The sequence below is a fragment of the Neolamprologus brichardi genome, chromosome 12 (assembly GCF_056152115.1).
Source record: "Neolamprologus brichardi isolate AB-2024 chromosome 12, ASM5615211v1, whole genome shotgun sequence".
NCBI lineage: Eukaryota > Metazoa > Chordata > Actinopteri > Cichliformes > Cichlidae > Neolamprologus > Neolamprologus brichardi.
Window position 1 is genome coordinate 8,661,953 of NC_142115.1, and position 16,017 is coordinate 8,677,969.

At 40.3% G+C, this 16,017-nt stretch overlaps 1 protein-coding gene across 2 annotated transcripts in view; it reads right to left on the reverse strand.

The window, feature by feature from the left end:
• zgc:162952 (PKc_LIMK_like_unk domain-containing protein) overlaps positions 1-13,428 on the reverse strand; it is a 28,682-nt gene extending 15,254 nt beyond the window's left edge. Inside the window, exons 1-2 of one of the 2 annotated variants that reach the window (XM_087848974.1) lie at positions 13,196-13,428; positions 11,879-11,945 (exon numbers count right to left, since the gene is read on the reverse strand). In XM_087848974.1, coding sequence (XP_087705100.1) covers positions 11,879-11,909 — 31 coding nt within the window. In that variant the 5' untranslated portion in view covers positions 11,910-11,945; positions 13,196-13,428. The remainder of the gene's footprint in view (positions 1-11,878; positions 11,946-13,195) is intronic. The other variant, XM_087848973.1, reaches the window with a different exon arrangement.
• Between the last annotated feature and the right edge of the window lie 2,589 nt (positions 13,429-16,017).

Below are 16,017 nucleotides of genomic sequence, written 5' to 3' on the forward strand. Positions count from 1 at the left end.
CTGCTAACAGTACACTCAGTGAAGCAACATGGCTACGTTTACAGCTGAAGGTAAACACATTGCATGATTTACGTCTCAGTTTCAGATTCTTGTGCGTTTCCACATTCTGTTTCTGTCTGCTTTTCTCATCCTCCCTCTCATTTTCCACTCCGCTGTCTCCAAAGTCATCGCATTTCAGGAAAAGGTGGACATTCCAAGTGTTGCATCATAAGCAGGTTCTGAACTTTTTTAAGCCTTCACTTTAGGTTTACCACTTGTTGTTGTCTTCTACCAGCCACAACATCCACATTTAGATGGCAGAATAAGAATGTGCTACCATACTGCATATTAACTCTTCAACACTGCTATAAAGATTTAAACAGTCTTTCATCAAGCAAAGAATCATTTGGCTGCTCTGGTTACTCTAAGTGATCCATGACAGGTTTAAGAGCTCAAGCTTTGTCTTTTTTCTGTTTTTCCCCAAACATAAGATGAGAAGGTTAGGCAAACAAAATGCCGGAATAGGTTGTTATCACAACCCGCTGTGAGTTAGACCTGTCTGACCATACACCCCCTCAACAGGAATAGTAATGCTGGCCATGACCACAATGACGTCCTTCCAGCTGATAAGGAATGCCGTTCAAGAAAGTTGCACAATAAATACCACTTCGCACCAGGGCAACATTTTTCTTCAGTGCTCTGCCTCTCAACATGAGGATTCTCACAGAAGAATGTCAGAAGGATCATACTGGGAAAAGTGCAAATGCAGGAATTTCACGTCATTAGGTGACATCAGTGCAGTGTCTCCCTAGATTCAGGTATTACCACTTGAAGCCAATTTAATAAGAATTACACAAGGGTCTTGGCTGGTATCTTCTCTAAATTAAACCAAACACCAGGTAATGAGCTTGATGACACATTAACTTCCCAAAAGACAAGACTGACAAGTGTAGTCACAAGCACAACACCACGATGTCAGCATGTAACCCTACAGTTATTTACACTTTCAAATCCAAGAAATTGAAACAGATAGCAGATGAGGTTCCACTGACCCTCTTTAGAAGGGTTATTTCAGCCTCTGATCTCAGGTCTGGTGATCTCTTTTCAATTGAAGTGTATCCCATGATGAAAATATATATATAAAAAGCTTTCTGTGACCTTCAGATAAAAGCTTGTGGATATCTGATTCTAGCAAGGGATGTAACCCTTTGAGAACCAAGTCATCATCACAGAATCATCAGCTTTGAAGAAAAGCAGAACCTTTTCTGGAAACAATGTAAATATATATTTTTTTACTGTGTGTCAATTACAACAATTATTTCTTTGTCCAATGATTTTGGAAATCATACAAAAATATATAAAAATAAAAGTTCCTAACCCTATGCTACAAGACTGCAATTGATTTTTCAAAATGTATGAACCGTTACAGTCACCACTGAGGTTGACTTAGACCTCTGAGGATTGAAAACATCTCCATAAAATTTGAAATGAATAATTCTGCTGTAACCACCATCATTTGCTGAAGATTTCCAGTGACTGCCAATGTGTCCAGGACTGAGGATGTTTCAACAGAATAATGACCCTAAGTAGCAAATTAATAAGGAAGAGCCCAACCAGACAAAATGATGGGTTATGGAACAACCTAGCAAAAATCCCACATATGAATCACTCTGAAAAGCTACATGAGCAATACACACATGAAACTCAGAAACATTGTGCAACTGAAGAAATTATGCATGGAGGAGCTGTCAACAATGTAAGCAAGCTGACAATTATGCAAAGAGCAATATAAGAGGTCATTTCTGAAGAGTCTGCAAAGAGACTAGGTTAGCTTTATTTACATTTGCCACAGGCAGCTGTACATCTGGTTATATATTTCTGTTCATTTACAAATTCAAAATATTTCTAAATACCTCCACAATTCCATCCATGGGACTTATTTTCACAACTGTACTGTTCTGCTACATTAGGCTAAATAACAGATAGTGAAAAGGTACAAACTGACAGAATCACTGGAAATATATGTAACATTTAATCTTTTAAAGTATATAGCTAATTATCCTGCATATCTGTTATGTAATAGAAAACCTACAGCTGGAAAAATCAATTGAACATTCAGTGAGTGGTCAGTATTTTAGTAATAACCTTATTGGTTTCCTCTGTTTTCACACAAAAGCTGAATCTAATGCTAAGCTGACAAAATCCTGTAGAAAGAAAGATCTTTCAAATACAACGATTCAGCTTTGGACTGCACTAAAATCACAGAAAGAGGAGTGAGTTCACTGAAGAAATTTCAGCTCTGTTTATTACTGAGAAAAGGGTGAAAATCTCTGGTTTTTGTCAAAAATCATCACACTTCCATAGGAAAAAACCCCAGTCTGCCAGTTCTGTGAAGAACTGATATTGTAGCCAGAATATGAGTGGATAACATGATCCTCAGAGCCACACTGACTTCAGGCATAAAGCATGGAGATGATGTGGGTAACTGCACCGCAGCAGAGTGTTAATCTGCACGTAACAGCCCTCTAGTCATGACATTTTTGGCAGCAGCCTGGTGTATTAAAGCTGAGCACTTCAACTAGCCTGAGCCAAGCCACAGTAGCTGTTAATTGCTTCATGGATTTTCCAAAGCGAGGTGACGTTTGTCTTGGAGCCACAGGAGCCTCAGAGCTCTGCCTTCATCTGCAAGTTTGCAAAACCAGAGATGGCAGGCTAGAGGATCACTGATGCATCAGACTTGCTGATATCAGATCAATAAGGGAGGCCCAGAGCAAGACTATGCATAGCTGTGGCACCCCATTGTCGTCAACCACACTTGGTGGTTGACAAAGTAGTGATTCAGCATTACCATTAATACTGCAAGACAGAAAGCCCACCAGAGCTTATCTTTGTATTTTTACATGCTGCAGTGCCAATTTTTGGAGCATTTCAAGTTGCTATACATAAATACAACCATTACATCCCAAATTTCAATAATATGTATGCATTAAGTCCATAGTAACTACATAAATTGTAAAAATGTGCAATAAACTACAAAAAACTTGACAATTTTTTTGTGTTTTATACATTTTTCTAGTTACAGAAATTTCAGAGGTATATGCCTCAGAATTGTAAATGTAAAAAAGTTGCACAAAATAGTTTCCAAACACAGGAAATTTATTTTGAGTGTCTTTATAGTTTCATTTTTGAGATACACTAATTTTTATGAATAGCAGGAAAAATGTAAATAAATATTATTGTGCACAATTTACAACATTTTCCCACAAAAAATGACATCACTTCTGGTTTTTGCAAGAATGTGATACACATGTGATAGTTCACACTGATGTTTATTCCAATGTAGAAAGTGGTATAAACAGCTGATCAGATCGGCAAAGTGCGTTTCTGGAAACAATCTTTTTGCTGTTGCCAACAACAACTTTTTTAAAAAAAAAAATTGCAAAGGCATTAGTGGAAGGAAACTGTGACCTGGGACACGTTGAATGAATGTAAGTACAAATCCTCCAATTTCCTCCAACTCCTCCAAAAAATGATGGTGCTAGCTTATTTGGTTGCAATTCTACCGGGATTTAAAAATTGTTACGCAAATCGGAAAGCACATGCTCCGATGGGCTTAAAACGGTTAACGGCTAAAAAATACGATCTTTATTTTAATATTCAACCTTTTCTTTAAATCACAACTCATAAAACTCTGAAACCATTCAGAAGCACTAGGGCCCGGCCCTGGCCCAGTGGCCTTTGGTACATTGGTGAAACTAAGGACCTCTTTAGCTGGCAGGCAGGTTTTTACCATCTTTTTGCAGGTTTTAAATACACTTTAAAACAGCACGCATCAACAACACATGTGAGTGGATGGAGTGGCGTCTTCACACCACCATTCTGTGTTTGCCGTCTGCGGATGGAGGCCGGGAGGAGGAACTGGCTGTCAGGTCGGGCTGGTGGACTGCTGGGGCGATCGTGGCTCAAGAGTTGGGAGTTTGCCCTGTAATCGGAAGGTTGCCGGTCCGAGCCCCGGCTTGGACAGTCTCGGTCGTTGTGTCCTTGGGCAAGACACTTCACCCCTTGCCTACTGGTGGTGGTCAGAGGGCCTGGTGGCGCCAGTGTCCGGCAGCCTCGCCTCTGTCAGTGCGCCCCAGGGTGGCTGTGGCTACAATGTAGCTTGCCATCACCAGTGTGTGAATGGGTGGATGACTGGATGTGTAAAGCGCTTTGGGGTCCTTAGGGACTAACTAAAGCGCTATACAAATACAGGCCATTTACCATTTATCTTCTGCTGCAAGGACCAGGGAGGTCTGCTTGTCTCCACCTCAAAGTGAAGGGGACTATCTCCTGGGTTCTGGGGGCTGATTGCCCCTCTGGGGGTATTGGTGCCTGGACCTGGGAGTACACAGTGTGTATGGGGGAGTGTAAATGTGTGTACGGCATCCAATTCTGCACTGTGGCAGCTGCTGCTGCATGACCCCAAAGCTCTCCTCTGCTCTTCTCTGAGTGGGTGCCGTGACTGTCCCTGCAGTGGTCATCATGGGGGGGGGGGCTCTGGATGTCTGGGGCCCAGGTCTCATCCATGCCGGCTTTAGGTGCTGACAGGAGGGCCTGTGGCTCCCCGCACCCACTATTAGCGCTCACATACACAGGTGTACAAACAGGTATGCACAGACACACAGTATCTTGGGCTGCCTCTAAAAATATCTCGTATTATTAGTACTGTGTGCTTTTCACAAACATTGTCTCTGTTATTTTTGCATACGTCGGCTGTTGCTGTGGTTTCTCTGCTGTTTTCTTTTTTTTCCTCTCTAAACAGGTGTTGAAGCAGACGCCCAGTGTTTTTTCTCTCTCTCCATCTCTCTTCTCCTTTATTGTTCTCTCCTTCTGTTAACTTTCTCCCCAACTTCACATACTTTTTTTTTCTCTTTTCCGTCCGCCGGTCTTGTACATCGTGGTTCTAATAACCCAACATAAAAACATCCTAATAAAATATCACTATCAAGTAGACAGTTATAGCAAATGCCATAATGCTCTACTTGCGAAAGCAAATCTGTTGGCCTTTTTTCGCCTTCAGACAACAATTCTGATTGCTACACTGCCAGATGGGACAGAGGAAAAAAGCAAAACAAAACAACAACTCAATGGCTACGTATGTCTCTATGCATAAATATATGAATGAAAAATTACAAAAACAAAAAGAGAGAAAATGAACTGGAAATTCACTTCCAGAATTGCAGCCATTAACAAAAGTGGGCAACTTTGATACTTGTAGTCACATGTGAACAATTTCTCTATGCATACAATAGTCCAATATGTGCAGGACATGAGCAACACTGTTGTTCAGTCAGGAAGTCTGGGTGTCATTTGTAACAACAATTTATTTAGTTTTTAGTTTTTTTTGTGCAAAGAAAGCCTTGCAGTCCAAACTCTACATTATTAACAAACAAAATGTTTATAATTCAGCATCAAGCTCTCATATTTACACATGTGCAGAAAATATTTACACAAAACTCAACACTGAGTGTGAGTGAAGATCTCTGCAAAAGCTTTTTAACCAAGATGTACTAACAATTCATCGCTATCACTGAGTAAAAAAGTAGGCAACTGAACGTCTTCAAGACATTTTGCTTCACATCCAAGACGCTTCATTAATTCTAAAACAACTGTTGGAAAGCCAAAGGTAATGAATCCCTAGTGAGGCTGTCCCATAGGTGGTAGCCCTGAGGGTCACTAACCCACTAACGATTATATGAGTCATCACATGAGTTAAGGTGTGGAAAAAACATGTGGGTCATTCCCGTCACCGGGGCCGACAGGCGAAACCACTGTGACACATTGCCCCAGCCCACTATAATGTTAGCTATTGACAGCACCTTAGGCAAGATGTGAGTGGGGGTTAAACCACCTGGACTCCTGGGCTCCACTTTAAGTGGTGATTCACAGTGTATGCAGTTGACCTCCTTTACTCTTCCCTCAAAGAAGAGCATCCTTGAATGTGTGCCGTTTCTCCTTTGAGTACAGAGGTCCAAGTATTCCTCACTGCACTACACTGCACAAACTTTTTAAGCTTGCATTGGGTGTTTTGTCTTTCATGTCTGATATTCTTTGCTGTGCATTAAGGTTTGGATAAATGCCTGTTTTAAGAGTTTTATTTATATGTGTGCAATCCTTTTCTTTTTCTCTTTAGAGGAAAGAAGGGGTGATTACGATTCCTGTTACTAACAGCACAGGAATCGTAACTTGTCTTCATTGGTATGTTCCCTGGTGAACTTTTCAGTGGAGGCGTCATTTTCTTGGGTTTTGCTTTTGACCAAGGTGTTTCAAAAAACAGACCTAAAGAAGCACAGTTGCCTTCTTTTCAAGCTCTCAAGACAGCAAGTCTAAAGGAGGTTTTTCCTTTCCACTTCTTTTCCACATCTTTCTTCACTGATCTCTCTGTGTGTGTTTACTGTGCTAAAGATCAAGTTACAGGCTTTTGTTTCTTTTTTACCTTGAATCTATTTCTGCTACACCACCCCACACTTTCGCAGCGTCTGGTTTTGTTTTTACTGGAACATCTGGAACATTAAGTGTCAAGTGTCAACAAAAAAAACAATCTCAAGTTTGTACTGTTTCAGTTTCCCAATGCTTTCGTTACAATATAATTAAGAGGATGGAAAGATTCTCAGATACAACAGAAAGTTGTAATGGTGGTAATTCTGTAATGTGCTCTGCCCTGCGGTATAGTTCTTAATACCATGGTGAAGTGGTAATGTGGTTGTGGCTCCAACCACATCCCCATGGAAGAAAATTCCATAGTTGCGCACATTTAAGCGTAATCTCTTGGTAATGACTACACAAAAATGATGAGATGATAGAGGGGAGGGGCCAGACACAGACAAACAGTTATGTAGGCAATTTGGTCTAGCCAGGTTAAGTCATCGCTGGAGAACAAGATTCATTTTGTTGTGAGATTAAACAGTAAAACACTGAAGAGTATATATAAATGTTTAAATAAGTTTATTTGGCATCTCTTGTAGTATCTGTTGTTTTAGTAGCTGCGTCACTGCCTCAAAGACGAGCTAGCATACTCGGGTTGTGCCAACGAATAATATCAGTGATCGCCAGTGGCAACAGCTGGCCAGGCAAGGCAATGTTTTGCATACAATTATTATTACAAGATTCAAAATCAACTGAATCTGCCTCGTTGCGGTTTTATGTCACACCTTGCAACACAGTTGTGCATAAGTGAAAGTACACAGGTTCGTACTGAGAATTCTGTGCTACTTTGAAATTAATGTGTGTGGAACAGCGACACTGATCAGCACTGATCTCTGATTGCCCGACTGATTCTTTTCTTTTGTTTTTTTTCCCTAAATTGAAGCATAATGTGACTGTGCATTTGCAGAGACACGCACTTACATCGTCTCCTAAACTTTTCTCCCCTCTTGGTATTTGCATGTGTGAAAAGCTCTGCTGTGTACAGGAATGGCAGGTGAAGCTCACAGTAGAGACAAGATATTTTACACAATGCTTACACACAGTATGCATTTTGATTTATTGAGCTAAAAGAGAAGGGTATATTTTATATTAATATAAGATTTAATTTAAGACATGGTAACATGTAGCAACCAAACCCCCAATTAAGCAACAGTAAACTAATTAACTGAAAAGCAAATAAAATAAACACTTAAAATGGCATTTGTTTAAAACCACCTCAAGCTGTTGCACTGTCATAAGTTGATTGTAACCATAGATCCACTGAGAACTTTCACCAGCACATGTGACCCATATGGTACCCATGACGACAGTGGCGTAAAAGGATTGCATGTGTCTATGCGCACGGTCTATAAAACGTCAATTAATGTTCATTGATCAACCAAAATCCTTGGGTTTTTCCAAATGCAATCAGGCCATCTGGGAGTCTCGCCATATTAGCGAGTGTCTCTCTTTCTCTCTGTGGTTATGCATGGCATGCAAACAAACAGTGAAGATTCTATTCCACAATAGAGTGACACCCAACCGCTTATGGAAACACTGGGCAGAGAGATGCCTCACTCTATATTTTCTTCTGAAAAAGAAAAATGCCATTTGAGAACAAGACACCACTTGTACAAGATGGCTGAGTGGGCTGAAAACAGCGCTGGAGGTCATACAAAATGTGGAAACAGCACAATGTATCTCTGTCCCCTTCTTCTGCCTCCCACCATCGCTGCAGCAACACTGAACTCATCCAGTGTTTGAGCCAAACATCAATGTTTGTCAACTTCAGGCTATATAGGAAAAAAGTGCATTTCCACCCCAAGCGACCAACGAAGACGAGTTGTCTGACTGGATAAAGTGTGGCAATCACTTTGTAAATTTTTGATGTTTCAAAATCAAAGATGGCTACAGTAAAAATGCTCACCTTCAAGCTTCACAACGTGGATAACGTGCATTAAACTTTCTATAAGAGAGACAAGGGGATAAACAAACTCGCCACCTAACTCAGCTCTTTGGCTAAGGCATAAAAACTACTTGATGTTGGCTGATGCATCAAAACTAGTTAGTTGGTATAAGTAAAAAATTATGGTTTGGGTTTAGAAAGACCCTTTCGCAATGTTAGCACATTAAAAAGTGCTGATGTTACTTTCTGTGATATTTTACACCACAGAGAGCAGATATGAGGAAAACAACATGAGATTTTAGAGATGACATTCTCAGCATTTACCACCTGCAAGGTGAGCACTTAGTTTAGTCGAGATGCACTCATCAGTATGATTTTATATAAAAATAAAACAAAACACGTGTGTATATCACAGAATCCTCTCCACCACAGCAAGTCTGCTTATAAAGAAATCCTTCCCTCAGTGATAGATTGAGGCAAACACCACTGATTACTTAAGAACTGCTTTTTAAATGGATGATCCGTCCTACACAATCAGTGCAAACATGAGCCCTGCAGCTAAGCAGCCAAGATTCCCAGCCATGTAGCAGAAGTGTGAAGGTAAACAAAAAGGCGGTAAAATTCTGACCTTGAAACAGCACGCAGATTACAACGCCATCGGCTAACAGAGATAATAATCTAAATACAAATTTATTTAACTCACTGCCCCTACAGACCATTGAAAAGAAGATGAGCCTGACGTCATCAGAAAAACTCCAGATATAAATTCTGTGTGAGCAAGCAGTAAAATATTTTATTATATTTGCATATGGTTCTTTGTCTAAAATGTCATATGGTAACTCTCAGATGTAGGTGTTTGTTTTGGCCAGCGATTAGCACAATCTCATATCTTTTGTAATACGTAATAGAGACAAACCCAGGAGTTCAGGGACAACAATGTAATGGGAAAACAACAGAAACAATCTATAAATAAAACTGTATTTTACTACTTTCATGTTATAATAGCAATATTATTGCAAAGTTCTTTTTATATTTCCCACCACTGATGTTGTTTCTGCTGCAACACCTTTCAAGAAATAATGTTAAAACTCTAAAAGTTTGCTCGCCAATTAGCACCTGTAAGCTAGAGCAACATCAAAGCCAAACCTATTCCAAATCAATTTATTTACACTAATAGAAAAATTGTTTTAACTATCTAACAAGCCAACTAGCTTGGTCTACTTATGAGCTTAAGTACCAAAGAGAATACAGAATCGGGAACAGCGATGGGCAGTAACGTGTTAAGTAATGTGTTACTGTAATCCGATTACTTTTTTTTCAAGTAATGAGTTAGGTAAGGGATTAATATTGCGAAAAAAGTAATTCGATTCTTGCTACTTTCTCATAAGCACGCTGCATTACTGCGTTACTAAACTGTGATTTTGTTTGTGAGAGTGTCTCATGACAATGACATAAGCGCGTGCAACCTCTGTGGCAGCAACAGACGTGTGTAGATCAACAGAGTTCGACCATGCAGCATTTAAAGCTTGGAAGTACTGACATTACTCTGAGTAAAAAGGTGTACACCGCTGTACACTCTGCATGGAAAGAAAATTTTCTACAGCGAAAAATGAAACTTCTAATCTGAGCAAGCACCTAACACACTGTCATGGGAATGTGACATTCACAGAGAAACCCTCGGATCCCCCCGCTGACATGACTGCGACACTGGGCAAACCTCCACCAGCCCCACTCCTGCTAAACAGGTGACAACAGATTTAAGAGCAGCAGGACTTAGTGTTGGTTTAAATGTTAAACCTATTTTCTGCATATAATTTAATTTTTGTGTGATTTAATGTGCGTAAAATTAAAAGATTAAAGCCAATAAAACACATTTTAAAAAGAGATTCAATTTTATATGATGGATTATGCAGAAAAAAAATAGAATTGGGCTGACAGGTCTATTGCTTTATTAAATGGTAAATGGTAAATGGACTTGTTCTTATATAGCGCTTTTCTACTCTGTCTGAGCACTCAAAGCGCTTTATACAAGTAATTCATTCACCCAATCGCACCCATTCACACAAGCACTTTTTTGTGACCTAAGTGCTAAGTAGTCTACCATTCATACACATTCACACTCCGATGGATGCATCGGAGAGCAACGCGGGGTTAGTATCTTGCCCAAGGATATTTGGCATGCAGACTGGAGCAGCCTGGGATCGAACCACCGAACTTCTGGTTAGTGGCTGACCTGCTCTGCCACCTGAGCTACAGCCACCCCATTGTATTGTGTGTATTGTGTTTTTAAAAAGTAACTAAGTAATAAGTAACTAATTACTTTTGAAAATGAGCAATTACTATTGCTATTTTCAAGTAACTTGACCAACACTGACAGGGAATACAGTGTTGATAATTCAGACTCACCTCTACTACATTAAATATGATTAAAGAGCAAAAAGATCACAAGTGAAACTAGCCAACAGAAGCTAGTTATTCCAGCTATCACAGCTAATGTGGGAAAGCAGTATATTTGCTCCAATTGGTAGTGAGTTCAGTCACTCGCCTCAAAGCCTATATAACTTCAAAGATGTCAAGTGGGTAGGTCCTTAAATAAAAGTTAGTTCACCTGTCAAGTTCTACCCATGCCATTTCGCAGCAACTAAATTACAATTTGTGGAGGAAAGTAAGGAGTAATTAGTTAAGTATTTGTAGTTCATTTCTGTACAAGTGATTCATAATTTTCATATCGATGCTACTCGCCATATTACTAAAAACAGTAATATGCAGTTGCAATTAACTGACAGCTTGACCCAAGTTAATCGCAAACTGAGTGCACATTGACAGCAGCCTGATAGCAGACTGACAAAGCCGTCTTAATGCACGCAATGCAAGTCGACTGCGAGTGTTCACAAACCTGGTTCCTGTTCTTAAAGCAGCCATTTCAAAAGGTAAGAACAAACCACAAGTTCATCGCATCGTGGGTTAGCAATTCATTAACAGGTTTTCAGTGTCACAAAGTTAGCTCTCTTTTTAACGCAGATGGATCATCACTGTAACTTCTAACCTGCTCCAGTGCAGATTATCATTATTGTGATCATTTTTATAAAAACTGACATGTTATTTTAGCAAGTCACAAAGTCAAATGCAGACATTTGTAGCTGGTAACTTCAAGCCTACACAGGATGTGTTGAACATGGAGCCCAGGTAACGGGACACCTCTGTAACGCACCATCTCTGGACACATTTAGACAGGCTGCTGCTGAGCAAAGTCTTTCTATTTCAGAACATCGCAGAGCTAGACACAAATACCCTACAGCAGATTCACCTGCTTAAAGCAAGAGTCCATCAAATACACACTTATTTAACACATACAGCCGCTGCTGTGGAGGTGACACACTGACATTACGGTAAGCAGTGCAGCACCGAAACACATCACAGCTCGAGACGAGCGATAAAGTTGTGATTTCTCAGTTCACTGTCAGATTGCTTTGGAGTCATTGCATTTACAATCCATTGGCAAACAACATGAAAATGGAATGGAAATTCATTAGAAATCTTAATACTTACTCCACTGATTTAATAAGCTATTCATGTGCATCTTGTAGTGGAACAAATCCAGAAGCCTCTGCAGAAACTGAGGAGGAACCACAGTCAAAAAGCACACACACACACACACAGCTTTTTACAAAGACAAGACAAGAGAAAAACAAGCAAGCAAGCAACACTGAACAATAACACAAACACTGATTGACAGACAGGACACTGAACTACGAGACAGCTGTTACTTCATGCATTATGGTTAAAAACTGCTAAAGAAACAAAATCAGTGCCTTTGCACAAAAAGACATACAAACCTTCCTGTTCATGATTATTATTATTATTATCATTATTATTATTATTATTCATGATGCTGAATTAACACCACTGTCACAGTGGTCCACAAACCATGTGACCTGTGATCCTTCCTTATCAGGAGAGTGATAAGTGATTTGAGTGAGTGATTTTTTTTTTCTTTCCAGGAGAGTTATAAACCTTAAAAAGCAAAAACATTAACCTTGATTTTGAATTCTGTACTTTAATTGGAATATCAATATTTTAACCAGTGCAAAAATCAGCAGCTAACGCTAGCAAGCTTGAGTAACAAGCAGCATCCATAAACTAAGTGCAGTTGAATGGTCAGTACGTCACACTAGGCCGTATCATTTGTCAGAGAACAACAGCTCAAACACAGCAGAGACATCCACTTTAGCAGCTTCACTTAGCAGAATTCACTCGTTAAAGAGTTGCCATAAAAATGAAAACTATCCATAAAGGCCAACATTTTTTTGTACCATGTTACACGCATGTGTTTGAATCCTGTTTAAAGTGGCCACTTTGAAATAAGATTCTATGGGGATTGACTCATTTTTACAGTCAAAGTCAAGTGGACATTAAAGGAACTGCAGCTTTTTGGAACTTTGTCACTGGTTTCATTTCTCAGCTTAGAAAGCTGAGGTGACACTTTTAAATGGATCTGTCACCATGCTAAACAAATTTGATATCACACATTATAATTAGTCCTGTTGCTAAACTGTAAACTGTAAATATCTGTTAAGACAGCTTTAAGGATGTGTACACCTAACCACAAAGCACGTTTCCCTTTTCTCTCTTCTATCTGACTTTAAGTTAAAAAAAAAAAAGACCCCTCTTCAGAGTTTCTGGGGACCGCACTATGAATGACTACCCCTGGGTTGGGAACCAGTGGGCACTATCACAGTTTGGTGTTTTCCATTGTAGTCAATATTAAGTTCGGATGGTGCTGAGCATTTCGCGCCTAGTGGCAGACAAACTTTAGTTTCAACCGTTTAACATAATCCACTTTCTGTTAAATCGTCCAGCACTTACATAGACTGAGTCCCAGCGTCGATGTGCAGATCTGCTTTAAAGTGCCGCGGAAATACTTGGCATCATATATCCGCTCTACTTCGCTGTATGCAGGAAGTCGCGGTTGTTTTGGTAGCTTTCTTCACAGAGAGCGGGTGGTAAAGTCAGCTCACGGCGTCGGTGTTGAAACGAGCCTCGCTAATGCAAATGCATGTTTCATGTGTTGTCTTAGGAACCAGCTTCACCAGCACGTCGGTGGATGAAACTCCACCCACGAGGAGAGGAGGCCGGCCAGCGCGGGCAGGCAGGGAGACAGCCTCAAAGAGTCTGTGTTGATGTCGGGAGGATACTGAGGAAATGATGAACATTTTCACATACAGTGGCGATTTTTGTTTTTACAGGCTTTATGACACACTGGGTTTAAATGTATTGTTAGAGGGCAACTATTGTACTTCAAGGGCCCTGCAAGCCTGTGCTGAGTCTTCACAACAATACTGACTATAAAGGATACAGTGCTGTCACAGCTGTTCGTACTGATGAGAAGTATCTAGATACAGCACAGAGGTGGGAGTGTTTTGAACAATGCTGAGTACTGGCTCAGAGCATAAACTCCCACTCAGTCAGTGTGGGAAATGAATAGATTGGAGCAGACCGCGCACAAATAAACGAAAAATGGACGTAGGGGCGCGGGGGTCTGTATATGACAAGGGTAACACAACAATACAGGATCATTTAGGCTAACCCTTTGCTGTCACTATCAATCAAGGTAATTAGCAACATAATTTGTGGATTAACATACTTGATAGCATCAGAAAATTATTTATTGACATATTATCTCAAAATGGAATCCTTACAGGGTAGTCCTGTTAGTCCCTTTAGTCTGATTTACATTTCAAATTACATAATGCCAGCTTCAAAACGCAAGACCAGGTCCCCACCACAGCAAAGCAACGCAGTGAATATGTTATATTTACACCGTAAAAAGTTCCACTTATAACAGCATATACATTTAGTTTGATGTTTTTTTCCAATTTGTTTATTTAAAATAAATGCCACGCAGTCTGACAGACATAAAATAGTATTTCCCAAAAAAAGGGTAATTCCAAAAGAGCTATTAACTGAAAGCCTGGCATATGTCATCGTGGTGCACAGTCAAAGTCAACTGGAGGACAAAAGAAGAAGTGGCAAGCCTAAAAAACACCTACAGCAGAAGAACAGTATCTAAAGGCCTGTGCTTGCAAAAGAGCAAAAGCAAAAACCTGACACCGGACCGAGAGATGCATTTGGACCTTCAGCTCATTCGTCTAGTGTTCACCAAGCCTCATCAGTAATGGTGTCTATTCTGCCCCTCGGTTGTTACTTTGTTGGGTTTCTTTGGCTGGCGCATTTCTCAGGTTTCCCAATAGTGGGCAGTATTACCCCTTCAGTTTGTGGCTTCTTCTTTGGCTATTTGGTGTGCACTACACTGCCCCCTTTGGTGATGGGTTGTAAGCAGCAGGCAAAGTTCACGCAGGCAGTGGGAGAAAATGCATGGAGCAGAGAACAAGCTGCAAAACTTTAAGCCCAGTGTACATTGTTGGGGAGTTTGTTGAGCCATAATCTGTAAGTAAGCAATGTCTAGCTTCATTTTCTGTAAGATTTGTTACTTAAAAGGTTATTTGAACGTATAAGGAAAGATGTTTATGGTGAATGTAAAGCATAAGGAAAGCTATGTTGCTAACTTCTGTTTTGTTTACAAAATATGTTGATACTGATGCTTACGTATTATTTTACTGTATGTTCACAGTCTTACAAATTAAAAGAGGAAAAAACGGTCTTCAGTTAAAGACACAAAGACAAAGCGATGTGTCCTGTCGTTCCTGGAACCATCTCCTCTTATGTTAAGCTCGCTGCATAGGGTGAATAGCCATACATTCGCCTGAGGGCAGCAGAGTGTCAGTGGAAAGGTGACTGTCAAGAAGCCATATGTTTTTATGGGGTGATGAATCCAAATGTGATTTTTTTTTTTTCAAACTGTTATGGATATGTAAGCTCAGGATAAAGTGTTTACAGCCATCTGTACAACGCAGTGGCTGCTCTGTCATATTTTGGGGCTGCATTTCAGTCTGTGGTGTTGGAGATCTTGTCAAATTTGATTGAATTAGGGATGAAGAAAAAAATCTTTTGATCTACTATGTGATATCATCTGGAAAACATCTGATTTCCAATAACTAGAATGGAAAATACATAGTGGAACACTATCAGTCATGGGTTGGCCTTCCCGGAGCTCAGACATTATTGAAGCTGTGTGAACGCAACAAAAACCAGAAATATCCTAAGAAGAGCTCTGATTGTCCTTCAAGAAGCCTGGAGAACTATTCCTGAAGACTGCTTAAAGACATTACAGGAGATCTTGCCTGAGAGAGCTTGGACTGTGATAGCTCAGTAGGTAGAGTGGAGGCCCCACGATCGGAAGGTCGGGGGTTCGATTCCCCTGAGCAAGGTACCCTCCCCACACACTGCTCCCCAGGTGCCCAATGGCTGCCCACTGCTTCACTGAGTGAATGGGTTAAATGCAGAGAGGAATTTCCTTTTTTTTTTTAAAGAATAAAGGTGATCGTACCAAATACTGCTTGTTGGAAACTATCTGATGCAGTCTTTATGAAAAACTGTGTCTACGTTAAAGTTTAAAGGTCAGCTTGCACGCAGGCGTGTTGCCCAGAAGCTGACGAATATCTGTGTGTTCATAAGAGGTGTGTCGAGCTTCTTGAAAGAAACACTGGTACCGTCTTCTCCCTGTGAGCGATGCGTTTGGTTTACTGCCAGCTCAGAAGGGAAAAAAATACATGCAGACTGTCAGCTGC